This window comes from Pseudochaenichthys georgianus, chromosome 13, assembly GCF_902827115.2.
Source record: "Pseudochaenichthys georgianus chromosome 13, fPseGeo1.2, whole genome shotgun sequence".
In the NCBI taxonomy this organism is placed as follows: domain Eukaryota; kingdom Metazoa; phylum Chordata; class Actinopteri; order Perciformes; family Channichthyidae; genus Pseudochaenichthys; species Pseudochaenichthys georgianus.
In genome coordinates, this window is record NC_047515.1 from 3,262,965 (window position 1) to 3,278,534 (window position 15,570).

The window sequence follows — 15,570 nt, forward strand, 5'->3', positions numbered from 1 at the left end:
TATAAAGTGATTGTATAAGCCACACTGCTTTAGCACAAGTTGATACATCGCTCCCAGCATGCATCAGTTCAGCCCTGTAAACCCGGACACAGAGAGTACTGTTACAGTGACTGTATCACATCGTGCAGTCAAATGAGCCGGGCCACAGGGCAACGAGCTTCAGATGTACATACAGGAAGGAAGCCAGAGGAGCTCTGCATGCAGACGGCAGCATATCATCACTCTACCTCTACCTTCGTCACCGTTCTTACACTAATGACATTAACATTGTGTTGAAAAATTATTTATTATAACAAATAAATAAAAAGTATTGCATTTATTTGTCTGGGACCATGAACTAAAAATATTAGGTAAGAGAAGATGAGATGAATCTATCCGGTTTAAACTCAAATATATTTCTTCCAACAGTCAATAAAACAGTATAAATAGAAGAAAATTACATTTGAAAATGCATACTTACATTTGACATGAAATAACAAAAGCTCATTTCCATTTCAAGTTTTTAATCCTATGAATATATCCCTCTCCTCTGTCATCATCCTGTTGGACCTGTCTGCTGCATTCGACACGGTGAACCATCAGATCCTCCTTCGCACTCTACAAGAACTTGGAGTTTCAGGCTCTGCACTTTCCCTCCTCACCTCATACCTCAAAGACCGTACCTACAGGGTAACTTAGAGAGGATCCGAGTCCGACCCTTGTCAATTAACTACAGGGGTCCCTCAGGGCTCTGTTCTTGGTCCCCTCCTCTTCTCCCTGTACACAAACTCGCTCGGATCTGTCATTAGCCCGCATGGTTTTTCATACCACTGCTACGCTGACGACACCCAATTAATTCTGTCCTTTCCCCGCTCAGAGACCCAGGTCGTCGCACGCATCTCTGCTTGTTTAGCTGACATCTCTCAGTGGATGTCCGCTCATCATCTCAAGCTCAACCTTGACAAAACTGAAGTGCTTTTCCTTCCGGGAAAAGATTGTCCCACTCTTGACCTGACTATCAACATCGGCACCTCTGTTGTCTCCCCGACCCTGACTGCAAGGAATCTGGGTGTGATCCTAGATAACAAGTGTCCTTCACTGCAAACATCGCTGCTACAACCCGTTGCTGCAGATACACGCTTTACAACATCAGGAGGATACGTCCCCAGCTGACCCAGAAAGCGACCCAGCTTCTGGTCCAGGTTTTCGTCACCTCACGCCTAGACTACTGCAACTCCCTCCTGGCTGGTCTACCTGCATGTGCCATCCGACCTCTGCAGCTCATCCAGAATGCAGCGGCTCGTCTGGTGTTCAACCTTCCTAAATTTTCCCACACCACGCCGCTCCTCCGCTCCCTTCATTGGCTTCCAGTAACTGCTAGAATTCACTTCAAGACACTGGTACTTGCGTACCATGCTGCGAATGGATCTGGCCCTTCCTACATCCAGGACATGGTTAAACTGTACACCCCAGCACGTGCACTCCGCTCTGCATCAACCAAACGGCTCGCTGCGAGGGGGACCCAAGTTCCCATCAGCAAAAACACGTGGGTTTGCTATCCTGGCTCCAAAATGGTGGAATGAGCTCCCCATTGACATCAGGACAGCAGAAAGCTTACACACCTTCCGGCGCAGACTGAAAACTCATCTCTTTCGACTCCACTTCGAGCGATAGAACTATTAACAAAGAACTGCTAACAGAGCACTTATATACTAATAAAGGACTGGCTTATCTATAGCCAGTTGAGGAGCACTTGAAATACTTGGCTCTATGAAACCTGATGTACTTTATGATTCCGTTTTCTTCAAGGTTGTGTCTTCCTGGTCGAATGTACTTATTGTAAGTCGCTTTGGATAAAAGCGTCAGCTAAATGCAATGTAATGAATATATTGAATAGTAAAACAATACAAATGAAGTCCTTTCTAAGCTTCTGAAGGTTGATAACACACAAATAGAAACTTGACTTCCTCCTAATGCATGATATGTATTGAAGTCAATGGAGAGAGAAAGATTATCTTTGGATCCCGTTTGAATTGTGCCACGAATTACACATATGATGTTTGTCGATCTAAGAGATCATTTTGCAAGTCAAAAAAAAAAAAATTGTCGTAAAACTGTGAAGTTACACTTTTGTTTGTGTGAAGCGCTGAATGAACTACATCTCTGGTCTTGCACACGTCACCAACACCAAGATGGCCGTCACGTTGGCACATTTCACCTCTTTCTTTGAGAATGAGGTGAAAAGTATTAAAAGAGGTGAAAATCACTACAAGTCTGGGCATGTTGAGAGCGCATTTAGTTTAATAGTATCTTTCTTTAAATGTAACTAAACATGTCAAATGTTGTAAACTAAAGAGAAAAGGACAGAGAGAAAAGTGTTGCATCGCAAGCAGGAAGAGAAACAGAGAGCAAAGAGAGATCAGCCGGGTTCACCTTCATCTCCTCCCCTGTCAGGACACCTGTTCAAAGAATGCTGCAGAGCCGGCTACTTTCCAATGTGCCCTTGAATCACACACACGCACACACACGTCACGCACACGTCACGCACACACTTTACATTTTAAAAGCCAACTTCCCCCTCCATCCCAGCACACACACGTTACTGTACAGTGTTACTTAAAACCAAGCTGCCATGAGGCTGACACACATGCTGCTAACAGGAAACACTCCACAGAGAGGAAGAAGGGACGTGGACAAGTGATAGAGAAGGATGGAGAGGAGGAAGAAGGAAAGAGATGGAAAGATATGCAGTGGGTGTGTTTGTTTTTCTATCCTGTTGGGGTCCAAAACCTGACATTTCACTTGTGCTGTGGGGACCATTTGGAGTGTGTGTGTGTGTGTGTGTGTGTGTGTGTGTGTGTGTGTGTGTGTGTGTGTGTGTGTGTGTGTGTGTGTGTGTGTGTGTGTGTGTGTGTGTGATGCTGCCAGAGACAGAGAGATGGACAATGGGAGGTCGGGCGCAGGGCATTAGGAAGACTGAAGGCTTCTGAAATATTCATGGTGCAGTGGAGTAATGGTGAAGGTGGAGCTGCTTCGCCTACCTGCCATGGTGCCACGCTAAGTGCCTGGTCCCTCCTCCTCCTGTCAATCAACCAGCAGGCCGGTCCACAGCAAACACTCCACTTGCTCCCACTCTTCGTCCCCTAGAGGCTTTCTGTACTCCCTCCCCTCTCCGTCTCCATCAGTGCTCCACCACTCTGTCTCTCTCACACACACACCACTTTCCTCCTCTCACCCTGGACCCCTCCCTCTTTCTCTCTTCTCCTCCTTCACTTCCATCATTCCTCCTCCTCTCTGGCTATAGGCAGGGAGGACACAGGCAAAAGGGGTGGAGCCTGGCTCAGGGCCACACACACACACACACACACACACACACACACACACACACACACACACACACACACACACACACACACACACACACACACACACACACACACACACACACACACACACACACACACACACACACACACACACACACACACACACACACACACACACACACACACACACACACACACACACACACACACACACACACACACACACACACACACACACACACACACACACACACACACAGATGCTGCAGAGCCGGCCTCTGGATCAATGACAACATTCGATTGCAACACAACCTTTGCGTTCTTCAGAATAATGATATTCTGGTCCTAAATAACAGGCTCTGTTGGAATCATTCTTTATGAGACTACAACTAATAAGTATAGATATTCCACTCTGTTGTCTGTGTATCAAACCCTGATATCTTCTTCCTTTATGCCGTAGATGCCCAAATCCTTGATAAAAGCATCAGGCAGCCACACTGTCGCACTGGGAGACATCAACACACACTGTTCATAACTAACCCACCTCCTGCTGCCACACACACATCCAATGCACTATTTACTCAGATGTGATGATTTTTGCCAACAGAACTTCATCGACGTGAACCGCTTACTGAGTGCAACGTGCTGTGACTGATAGCGACTGATGCTAACACTGCATACACCGCCCCCATCATTTCATGTCCATCTACAGCTGAATGGACACGTTGTACTCTGCGCCACAGCATGCACCTGGAGTCGACTATGCTACACTTCACACTGATGTCCTGCGGTCATCACACTCCCTGTACATGTTCATGTTCAGAGTACAGAGTTCAGCCCTCAAACCAAGCTGAATCATAGCATAGGATTAGAATAAACTGATTACACCCTCCTAGCCCAAAGTAATTCTGGATGAGCACTTCTGAGAAACACTATCCTGCTGCTGACTGAATGACATGTGAGAGTGAAGCTACTGAGAGAAAGCTGGATGCACCAACAACAGCGCAGAAATCCTGCGGGCTCTGAACACAACAGGTCTGAGGTTTCCTGACGTGTCCCTCTTCCTGCCGCCACGTGGGGGTGCTGTTGGGTCATTTGCGCAGTGCAGATGGAAGTGACTGAAAGCACTTGAGCCTGGTTTCACACACAGGTCGATGTGCTGGGACAATCACATCATCAAATGGTGCAAGGTCGTCTTCTGAGGCTCTGTACTTCTTTTGTGAAAATATAAAGTATGATATTTTTTCACCAGGATGTGGAAATGAATGCCAGAATGTTTAAAGCAGGTGATTTAACAGTATCAGGGTTCATACACTTTTTCACCAATGATTTTCAATGACTTTTCCATGACTTCTCAATGACCTTTACCTCATTTTTCATGACCAAAAAAAAATTCCCACTGAAAATGGTTTATTTGAACATGGAACAGGAAAATAAGGTCTGCATATGAAACATGTAGTGCCTATCTAAAACAAATCAAATAGTAGGCTTACTAGCTTCTACACGCTAAAGCAACTGTAGTCAGGGAGGCAAAGTCATCAGGTATGAAAAAGGTGGCAAGGACCCGACCCCTGACCCCCTGAAAGCAGCAGTGTCAATAATAACAGAAAAGCCAAAGAGTCACATCTAATAGAAATATATAAAAGCATTTATTTTAATTGCGTAGCAGTCAGTTTATAATTCTGGCAGCACTGTTGAGCATTTTGAAAATGTATTTTCATGCCTCTGTGCAAGGCTTAGTCTTTCTATCTTTATAGCCACTGGTGTAACGTAACTAAGTTCATAAACTCAACAAGTACTATACGTGGGTAAAATGTTGACATACTTGTACTTTATTTAAGTATTTCAATGTTTTGCTACTTTGTACTTCTACTCCTCTACAGTTCAGAGGTACATGGTCTACTTCCACTCCTCTACAGATCAGAGGTACATGGTGTACTTCTACTCCTCTACAGTTCAGAGGAACATGGTGTACTTCTACTCCACTACAGTTCAGAGGTACATGGTGTACTTCTACTCCTCTACATGTATTTAATACCTTTAGTTACTTCACAGATGTGGATGAATGATGTGAAATATAATCAAGTGTTAAATCAGACTTTAGTTCGACCTGGAGTAAATCCACCAGCTACCCTGCAGTCTACAAAGTACTTCAGACTAGCTGCACCTTCACCAGCTTTGAGAACACTTTCATGATCAATCATTATAAAACATATCATATATATTATTCTGAAATGGACCAATCTGCACAACGACTACTTTTACTGTCGCTACTTTCACTATATTTTGATGATAATACTTTTGTACTTTTACTTGAGTAACATTTTGAATGCAGGACTTTTACTGTATCAGAGTATTCCTACACTCTGGTACTTCTACTTTTACTCAAGTACAAGATCTGAGTAGTTCTACTTTTACTACAAGATCAGAGTACTTCCACTTCTACTAAAGTACAAGATCTGAGTACTTCTACTCGAGTACAATATCTGAGTACTTCTACTTTAACTCAAGTACACGATCTGAGTACTTCTACTTTTACTCAAGTACAATACCTGAGTACTTCTACTTTTACTCAAGTAAAAGACCTGAGTACTTCTACTTTTACTCAAGTAAAAGACCTGAGTACTTCTACTTTTACTCTAGCACAATATCTATACTTATACCACCTCCGTTTATAGCCTATGAAAAAAAACTATTAGAAAACGAAGGCTAAAGCTAACGTTAGCAGATAGTGACAATGTATGCTAGCTAGCTAGCTCAACAATTCCTTAATGATATTGTGACAGAAAAACATTTCAGTTCACATCACGCTCTGCCGCTCTGCTCTGAACACCTGCACGGCCCGTTCTAACAGCTGTTCACCAGCGGTGCAGTCTGTGCTAGTGATGGCAGTTTGACACTGAAGCTTCGAACGGAGCTTCAACCCTGGACTTCCCATTTCATAGAAGCAGTGCTTCAAAGCTTGCTTCAAATCACGTGACATGTGACGTCCGAAGCAGCAACTGCTTCAAATCACGTGACGTCCGAACCAGCAACTGCTTCATTTCCTGAATGAATCACTTGACTGGTTCACGGTCCATTCACGCGATTCAATGCACTGCCTCGTCTCGATTCTGACAGGTGACAGGTTGAAACAGTTTCAAATTTGAGTGCTTCACTTTATAACCGTTCTAAACAATGCGCAATGTGTGGGTTGTTGAGTTGTTGTTGGCATTGCATTTGAATTGGATCATTAAAGAGCAAGCCAGGAAGAAAGATAGGTCGTTATGGCTCGTGAAACACTTCAAAATGTGGAGAAGCTGTGAACAAAAAGAAAATGAGTAATATAAAAACACTTCAATGGTCTAAGGAATAGATAGCCCAGTGGATAGAGCCGGTGGCCAGGATGCAGCGATGTCCTCCGCGCAGCTGGTTCAAAGCCCGGAATAGTTACACTTTTAATCTTTGCTTTTCAACTTTAATACTTTAATGACTGATAAAAGGCCCTCTTCGCCCAAAAACATGTCTAGCACTCTCTAGTCTCTTCTCAATAACCCAATACACACAAATATCAATCTTTAATTGCAAATAGAACATGATATTCAGTCTTAGTGTGTGTGTGCATCGAATATTTTTCAAGGCACAGATACGTTAAACCCACTGCAGCCTTGCACTTCGCCAGGAGAGGTCGCTGTAACTGAAGCTTCGATAAATTAACCTATTTCCGACACAATTGTCCAAGTGGTTCGACGCTTCATTCAAAGCTTCATTTTGCCATCACTAGTCTGTGCCACAGTGACTCCGCACAGTTAACGAATGCACCGTAGCTGATGTAGCTAATACCGGAGCAGCAGAGTTCAACCGACAGGCAGGAAGACTCGAGCACACAGCTCGCGCTTCATATATTAAAAAATAACACCATGCGCGTCATGATGGCACATAACATTAGATCAAATGTAAATTATATTTGACGCAACATTAGTTACATTTCCATGACTTTTCCAAAACTTTGGGAAAACATCGTTTTCCATAACTTTTCCAGGGCCTGGAATTTGCATTTTGAATTTCCATGACTTTTCCAGGTTTTCAATGACCGTACGAACCCTGCAGTATGTTGGTGTTGAGTTAACATGAGGAGTTACACTAATGCTTAATGGTTTAAGGGCTATAAGTATATGTCAAAATAATGTGTTCCATAATTTATTTGAACAGAGTTAATTTCTTAAATAAATTGGAGATTTTTTAAATGTGTGTTATAGAGTTAGGCAGTTAATTTGCATTTAAAAGCTTCAGGCACAGCATCAGTCAGATCCAAACACTTCAGAGACATGTTCTGTGTTTATCCCAGACCTATAATATACTGTTGAAAGGAGTATAATAGGGGGCCTTTAAAAGAAGACGAACAAAGGAAAGAAGTTGTGCGATGTGCCCTCCAGCTTTTCAAGTTCAGGCATTGAGAGAAAGCCAACAAAGCCAGGACACGCAATAGTGTTGTTGGAGTTGATCTAAGCAGCATCATTTAGATCAGTGTTTCTCAAACTTTTTCATACCAAGGACCACTTAACCAATATAAAAACACTCGCGGACCACCTAACTCCACAAATATCCAAAACACATCGTTTTTTACAAATTGCCTGAAAATTGTACAAACAAGTGGCAACATGTGTGACGAAGGTGTTGCGCTGGGCTATATCATGCAATCAAAAGTGAAACTTAAGCTCGTTCCATTGCGGAGATATTCCCGCGAGAGTGCGAAAAACTTAAAAGGAATGGTATGCTCATGACACTCATTTTTAAATAATTATCATCCGATAAAACAGACCAGTCTCTGCCAGTCTCTCTTTTTTTTTTTTTAATCCGATGACATTATCAGTGATTTTAAACTGATTATATACCGAAATAACATCAACACTGTGGGCGCCGCCATTTTCCGGACGTGACGTAAACCATGCGTTTGGTTTTCGAAGACACGTTGATCTCCATGTTATTTACTGTAGTTTCTCTCTTCAAATATGCCTCACTGTATCGCGAAATATTGCCACAATTCTGATAGGAACAATCCACGGAATGCTCGGTTCCATCTGTTGCCAAAAGGTAAGCGTAAGAAGTACATTCGGAGGCAGTGGCTAGCGAAATGTGGCCGGCCCGAACCGAGAGATTCACAGGCTCATGTATGCAGCGAACATTTCAAATTTCCGGACGACTACTCTGAGAGTATGATAAAACATAACATGGGATTTATGGAACAACCATTACTTAATGGAGATGCAGTACCATCGGTCTTTCTGGTGTCATCACCGACCAGGACACCAGTTCGGCCAGTTGAGAAATCGCCCTCTGCAAGTGTGAAGCGACGGAGGAGCAGAAGTAGTGCTCGGAGTAAGAATAAGGTATGTTATAGCGCATTTCCATTGCAGCGGCTAGCCCCGTTTTAACGTCCAGGCCAGGACAGTTTTTGGTGGCCTTTCCATATAGCGTAGTACCGACTAGTGTGTATTTCCCCCCAGTTTTTTCCGGCCCCATAAAATCGTGATTCTATGGCCAGGGACAACGAAGCTGAGTATGCTAAACTAGAGAGGGAATCGCTAGCAAGGGTGGTACTACATGCATACATATAGTATCTTATATCATCTTCCTATTATACACTAGGGGTGTAACGGTACACGTACCCGTACCGAAATTATTCGGTACGGGCCCTTCGGTTCGGTACACGTGTGTACCGAAGTGTACCGAACGAATATAACGTTAAACGTAAAAAATTGAGAACGTGAACAACTTCTTGGAAGTAATCTCAGGTGCTGCTTCGCAGCATTCAGAGTAATTTCCTCACATTGGGCTCATCGCGTCAGAGCAAGTCATTCCATTGGATGAGAGGGCATGCTATGAGAGCTGGTCAGAGGGATGCGTTCAAATTTAGTCAGTAATTTGAGGAACTGTCGAAAATTAATGGCGAACGCAGATAAAGTTGAGCTCGAAAATCCTCCAGCATCATTGAGGTCTCCGGTTGGGGAACATTTTGGTTTCGCAGTTACATACAAGGATGACGGACAAAGACAGGTGGACCGAACCAAAGCTGTTTGTCGGCATTGTTCAACTAACATTGGTTACGCGGCTGGCAATACATCAAACTTGCACACTCATTTGAAAAGGCATCACCCGAACGTGAATATCACCGGTACCAAAAGAAAAAAGACTGAAGTGCAAACCCAACTCCCACTAGCATTTAGCCTCCACCACTCGCAAAAACTTCAGACCGAGCCAAAGCTATTACAAACGCCAAATATCCTTATGTTGCCATGTTAGCAAAGCGCTACCTGGCTGTATCTGCTACCTCTGTCCCTAGCGAGAGGGTGTTCTCCACAGCAGGAGACATTGCTAGTGCCAGCAGATCTGCCCTTTCGGCAAGCAATGTGGACAAGTTCATCTTTCTTTAAACAACATGAAAATACAATGACAAGCAAGTCCTAATGTCAAACTGGCTGCTTAGGTACTACAGTTCAAATACAGATTATTTCAGTTCATCGAAAAGCTGCACCTTAATGTTCATTTGATTATATTTTGTATTTATTTGAGTGAATGTTCACAGTTTAATAATAATTAAAAACCCAAAACTAATAGTTTATGTTTTGTGAGTACTTGTACAGTAAAGTTCAAATAGAGATTATTTCAGTTCATCGAAATGCTGCACCTTAATGCTTATTTTATTATATTTTGTATTTATTTGAGTGAATACATTATTCACAGTTTAATAATAATAAAAAAAAATATATATATATGTTTTGTTTTGTGAAAAAAAATTCTGCTGTACCGAAAACGTACCGAACCGAACCGTGACCATAAAACCGAGGTACGTACCGAACCAAAATGTTTGTGAACCGTTACACCCCTATTATACACACATGCATTTCCAAACATTTGGACTACCTATGTTGCAAATGTATTATCTTTTCAATTTACACACGGCATCTATTGCACGTCTGCCCGTCCTGGGAGAGGGATCCCTCCTCTGTTGCTCTCCCTGAGGTTTCTCCCATGTTCTCTTTAAACTGTGGGTTTTCTTCGGAAGTTTTTCCTTGTACGATGTGAGGGTCTAAGGACAGAGGGTGTCGTATTGTCATACTGATATGTATGGCTGAATTCCCCCATCCAATCTCTTCACATTGGTCAAAACTTGTTCCTCTGCTGACGAGTCCGAACTGAAATACTCCACCATGTTTCCGTGTGTTGACAAAGTGAACGCATAGATGACGTCACGACCATCACGTGACTACTGAAAATGGCAAACATGGCGGCGGCCAGACGGAATATACAGGTCTTGATAAAAAAGAGCTATAAAATCATTATTTACCGGGGAATATCGCTGATTTCTTCAGGGTATGGTTTAAACATAACGTTTCACTAAATACTGAAGTTTTGATTAATTATCTAATGAGTCGACCATTCCTTTAAATAAATGTATTTATTTCAAATGTGAAATGTTACCAACATACTCACGGACCACTAGGGGGCGCTCACGGACCACCAGTGGTCCGCGGACCGCACTTTGAGAAGCACTGATTTAGATAAAGCCACGAAGGTTCTAAACTCTAGAACATCGTTCGTACAATACAAGTCGAAAAGGGAGACAACTCTTCAGTGGATTGACTGAAGATGTGAGCAGGTGGCAGAGGACCTCTGGTTACAGACGGCAGGTGGCAGAGGACCTCTGGTTACAGACGGCAGGTGGCAGAGGACCTCTGGTTACAGACGACAGGTGGCAGAGGAAGAAAGACAGAAAGCAAAAGAAGAAGAAAGGAATAAACAAGGTGTTGAATGACGCTCACTTTGCAGACGCTGAGACTTCCAACGGGACCCAGTGTGTGATGGCGTCTCCTCCTCCTGCCGTCTGTCTGAGTCTCACCGGCTGCAGCACAGCAGGGAACGCCCCCTGACTTCATCACTTCTCACACAGGCCTGTTTTCATCAGCAATTTCCGCACCTTTCATTAAACGTGTTTGGAATCCTAATTGAATGTGCTATATACGGTCCTATAGACTGCTTATTTCTCTGCTAAGCAGTACACATAATAGAAACATTCCCCCAGACCGTAAAGCAGTAGGAGCACATTTCAGATGGATGGGTCGCTCTGGGGTCCGACCGTCCAAAGATCAGCTCATGTCGTCGTTTCCTAACCGCTACTCCTTGACCTGCGTGTGAAACGTTACGGGCTAAGGAATAGTGGTTAGGACGGAGGACTCAAAAGGACTTGGTGAAAGACGAGCTTCAAGAGAATCCGACTGCACTTACGCTATCAGACGTATGGATGACGTGCCTGCGGATGTTAGAGCGTCTGCTGAGCTTCCTGTGCAGAGGACCGATACGAGCATCTAGAGATACTTTGCACCGTGCGCTCTTACGATGGTGTTCTATGCAGGCGTGTTAGCCTTCACATCCATTATTGTCTATATCACTATTCCAACGTTTAGGAAACCGCTCAGTAAACACGCCAAATGTTGACTTTATGTGTAAAAAGTAGGGCAGGGACTTTAACGCGTTAATTAAGATTAATTAATTACAAAAAAATTAACGCATTTTAATCGCACTTATTTTTGCACAGCGGAACGTTTCTCACTGGATGAGTTTCCGGCGTACCGATTATACTGGAGCACCAACTAACGCATGGGACTTCAAACAACAACAAACCACGGTGATCAATAGTCAAACATGAACGAACAAGCTGATGAGACCGCTTTGGTCGGCCCCGTGGATGGGACATTTTGTTTTAAAAAACGGACGGATGGAAGCGTCGACAAGAGCACGGTTGTGTGCAAATTATGCAAAAAATAATTTGCATATCACCGCAGCACATCAAGCCTAAAGCATCACCTAAATGCAATGCATGTAGCAGCTAGCGTGGACGTTAGCCCGACTCCGAGTGCAAGGAACCACACCCTGACCCAACCCACACTCAGCCAGATGACTGGTTTCAGGGCCAGGATAAGTGAGTCCACGTCTGAGAGAATAACCAGCTCCCTGGCTCACTGGATGCACTCGACTGTAGACCACTTGGAGTCAAGTCCATGTGGAAATTGCTTCTCACTGTTCTCAGGTCAAATGTGTATATTTGATTAAAAATGCGATTAATTTCGATTAATTAATTACAAAGCCTCTAATTAATTAGATTAATTTTTTTAATTGAGTCCCGGCTCTAGTAAAAAGCAAAGAAAGTAACGTTCATATTTCTCCAATTTGATTATTATAGTGTTGAACGTTGAACACGCATGTCTCGGTCATGATCGGATGTTTCCGTGACCGGCTGAATGTTGTGTCACGGTTAATGTTGCAGCAAGGCATTGTGGGACAGCATGTTCTCCTTGCATCAATGTTGCATGTAATATCACCTCTGCTAAGCTAAGGCACACTTGTGTTGGCATGACGACGTTCAGCAGTCTCATTTATACACTCGTTAGCAACCGCCGTGTTAAAGAAACATAGAAGCTGCAGACGTTGGCAGTGGGGTGATTGCTGACACGTGGATGTCGTAAACAAATCCTCTCAGTCTTCAGCTTGTTTCAACCACAGACCTTTCTTCAGGCATCTGACCAAAGACACATGCACACAACCATTCAGTTCAACATGAGGGGACCTGGAAGACGGCAAACAAAACAATGCCTGCAAATATCAGAGAACACATACAGGCCTCACACTCACACACATACAGGCCACACACACACACACACACACACACACACACACACACACACACACACACACACACACACACACACACACACACACACACACACACACACACACACACACACACACACACACACACACACACACACACACACACACACACACACACACACACACACACACACACACACACACACACACACACACACACACACACACACACACACACACACACACACACACACACACACACACACACACACACACACACACACACACACACACACACACACACACACACACACACCTGAGTGATCAGTGCAGATAAAGACCAGCATGAAGTGTGTACTTTGATGGCAGCTCTTAGCAGAGACCCTGCAGACTCAAGGGCACACTTCCCTGGACACACCGGAGCATCTGACCCTCACAGCAGGACCAGCTGTCACTCAACCTGCAGCTGACATTATCCACGTCATAGTTTCTATTGGATAGTATTCTAAGATCACCTGCACTAAGCCCCTGTGCGGCTCACCAAACAGATCCTGGGTGTCTCTCCTACAGTCTCATTTCAATGTTGAGCTGAGGAGCGGCAGGAGGCCTCGGACACGGCTCGGATCGGAACACACTACCCATGATCCCGCTGGCTCTGCACCTGTCACTCAATATGGCTGTCTGTGAAGTTTAGCAGGCTGCAGCCATGGTTTGTGGAGACAACAGTTTACATGCATTCAATTGACATCATGGGTAATATGTACATCACTAAGAAGCAGTGGCAGCACTGAGAGATCAAGTGTTGTGTGTGAAACAGCTGGAGAGACACATGTAATAATAAGCTCCCACAGTCCTCCATTGTCCCCACAGATATGATCGTTCCTTCAGCAGGTATTTGCATGATATTTGTAAAGCAGGATATGGCAGAGACTGTGGCCATCATTTATTCAAATACCAAAAGTGTATCCGGTTCAGGAGTTGATGCAATGTTGCAAATGTAACCATGTTCTCATCCATGATACCCAACACCCTACAGGCGTGTTGGTGTTACAGGTGAGTGGGTTTAGAGACAGAGCTGTGGACTGAGAGGCACCTGAACGCATCACAGGTAAATAACCCTCACAGCACGTGATCAACAATACAACTCTCATAATTCACTCCAACGGTTGGAACATAGAATAGGGGGGAAGCCTTGAGAAAAACATTTTGTTTGTTGTTTTTAAATGTAAAAGGTGGATACTTGTTTCTTTCAAAAAACCTACAACACATTGAATGACGATATGATACAATTCATTCATAGATTAAATGGCATTCATGTATAATGCAGCCAATCAGGCTCAAGTGTGCGGTCACTTAGGCGAATATGCAGATGGCAAATGTGTTCTTAAGTATTTTTCAACGAATGCATGACAGTGTCAATGTTGTACTCGATGTTTGCACATTTCTGAACACATATCCCCGTTCATGTCTACATGTGTGTGTGTTGTGTGTGTGATGGTTTGGATGGGGGCTCACCGTTGTTGCAGTACTGTAGCAGCAGGTTGGTGCTGTCATACAGACTCCCACACGAAGAGATCCTCTCCGACATCATTCCCTCTCCTCTGACTCCTGCTTCCTTCCCGGCTCTCCCGCCCCTCTCTCGGCTCCTTTTTTCTCCTTTCACCCCTCTCCGTCTCTTCTTCACGCCGGCAGCCCTTCCTGTCTCCCCCACATTCATAAACAGACAGACACATACACCTGTACCTGCTCCTTTTCCCCTCCACTCTCCCGCTCCTGCCTCTCTGCCAGCGTCAAACTCCACACTATGTCATGTTCTGCACTTCCGCTTAGCACTTTCAAAATAAGAGTCACAGCGAAGCACAACACACCATTTACAGGACTGTCGTTGTGCTCCTCTACTCTTATTTTTAAATCAAATGTACAAAATGTAATATTCATATCCGTAAAGTATCTCTTTTTGAAAAACGTTTTAATATTGAATCCCCCTTTCCCTCCGTAGGTTAACATAACATACAAAAAGATGAAAACAGTTCTGTTTCTCAAATGTTGATGCTGAACATGTTGTTCATTCCTCACAGCTGAGCTCAATTATTTCCATCGGTTGGATTTTCTGGATTTTTCAATTATTTACAACTCAAAGAAAATAACAGCCAAACACTCCACTTTAGCCTATCACATTAATCTCCTAATAATGTGAATTTAACACTATGTCAAAGCCTTTCTGTGTTTTCAACATAATTCTAGTTAAAAGCAATTTCTATTCCATAATTATACAAATATCATGATCACTTTTGGGTCTTTATTGATTCTGCATTTTGAGCTTTATTATCTGTGCTGATCCTATGAGTAAGTATGATATTTTTTGTTTCAGTAAAGTATGTACCATTTCATTTATTCATTCATGGATGTGTAGCCATACTATCTTTTGTATATCCTGTGCTTTTATTTTGAAGAGTGAACCATTACTTTCCCGGTAATAATCTATTTGACACTCGCTGGCTTGACGAAACTTCCTTGCCTTATCTGCCCTGCGTACCGTTGTTACTATAGCAACAGGCTCTCCACCAGCTTCGGCTCTTGATTGTTGGAGGCGGGAGCGAGGCAGATGAACGTGACT

The 15,570-nt window shown here is 43.5% G+C and overlaps 1 protein-coding gene across 3 annotated transcripts in view; it reads right to left on the minus strand.

The window, feature by feature from the left end:
* eml2 (EMAP like 2) overlaps nt 1-14,751 on the minus strand; it is a 52,144-nt gene extending 37,393 nt beyond the window's left edge. For 2 of the 3 annotated variants that reach the window (XM_034097301.2, XM_034097300.2), the window contains exon 1: nt 14,469-14,751. In XM_034097301.2, the coding sequence (XP_033953192.1) occupies nt 14,469-14,670 (202 nt within the window). In that variant the 5' untranslated portion in view covers nt 14,671-14,751. Of the gene's footprint in view, nt 1-3,020; nt 3,147-14,468 lie in introns of those variants that run through there. The other variant, XM_034097302.2, reaches the window with a different exon arrangement.
* Nucleotides 14,752-15,570: the final 819 nt, after the last annotated feature.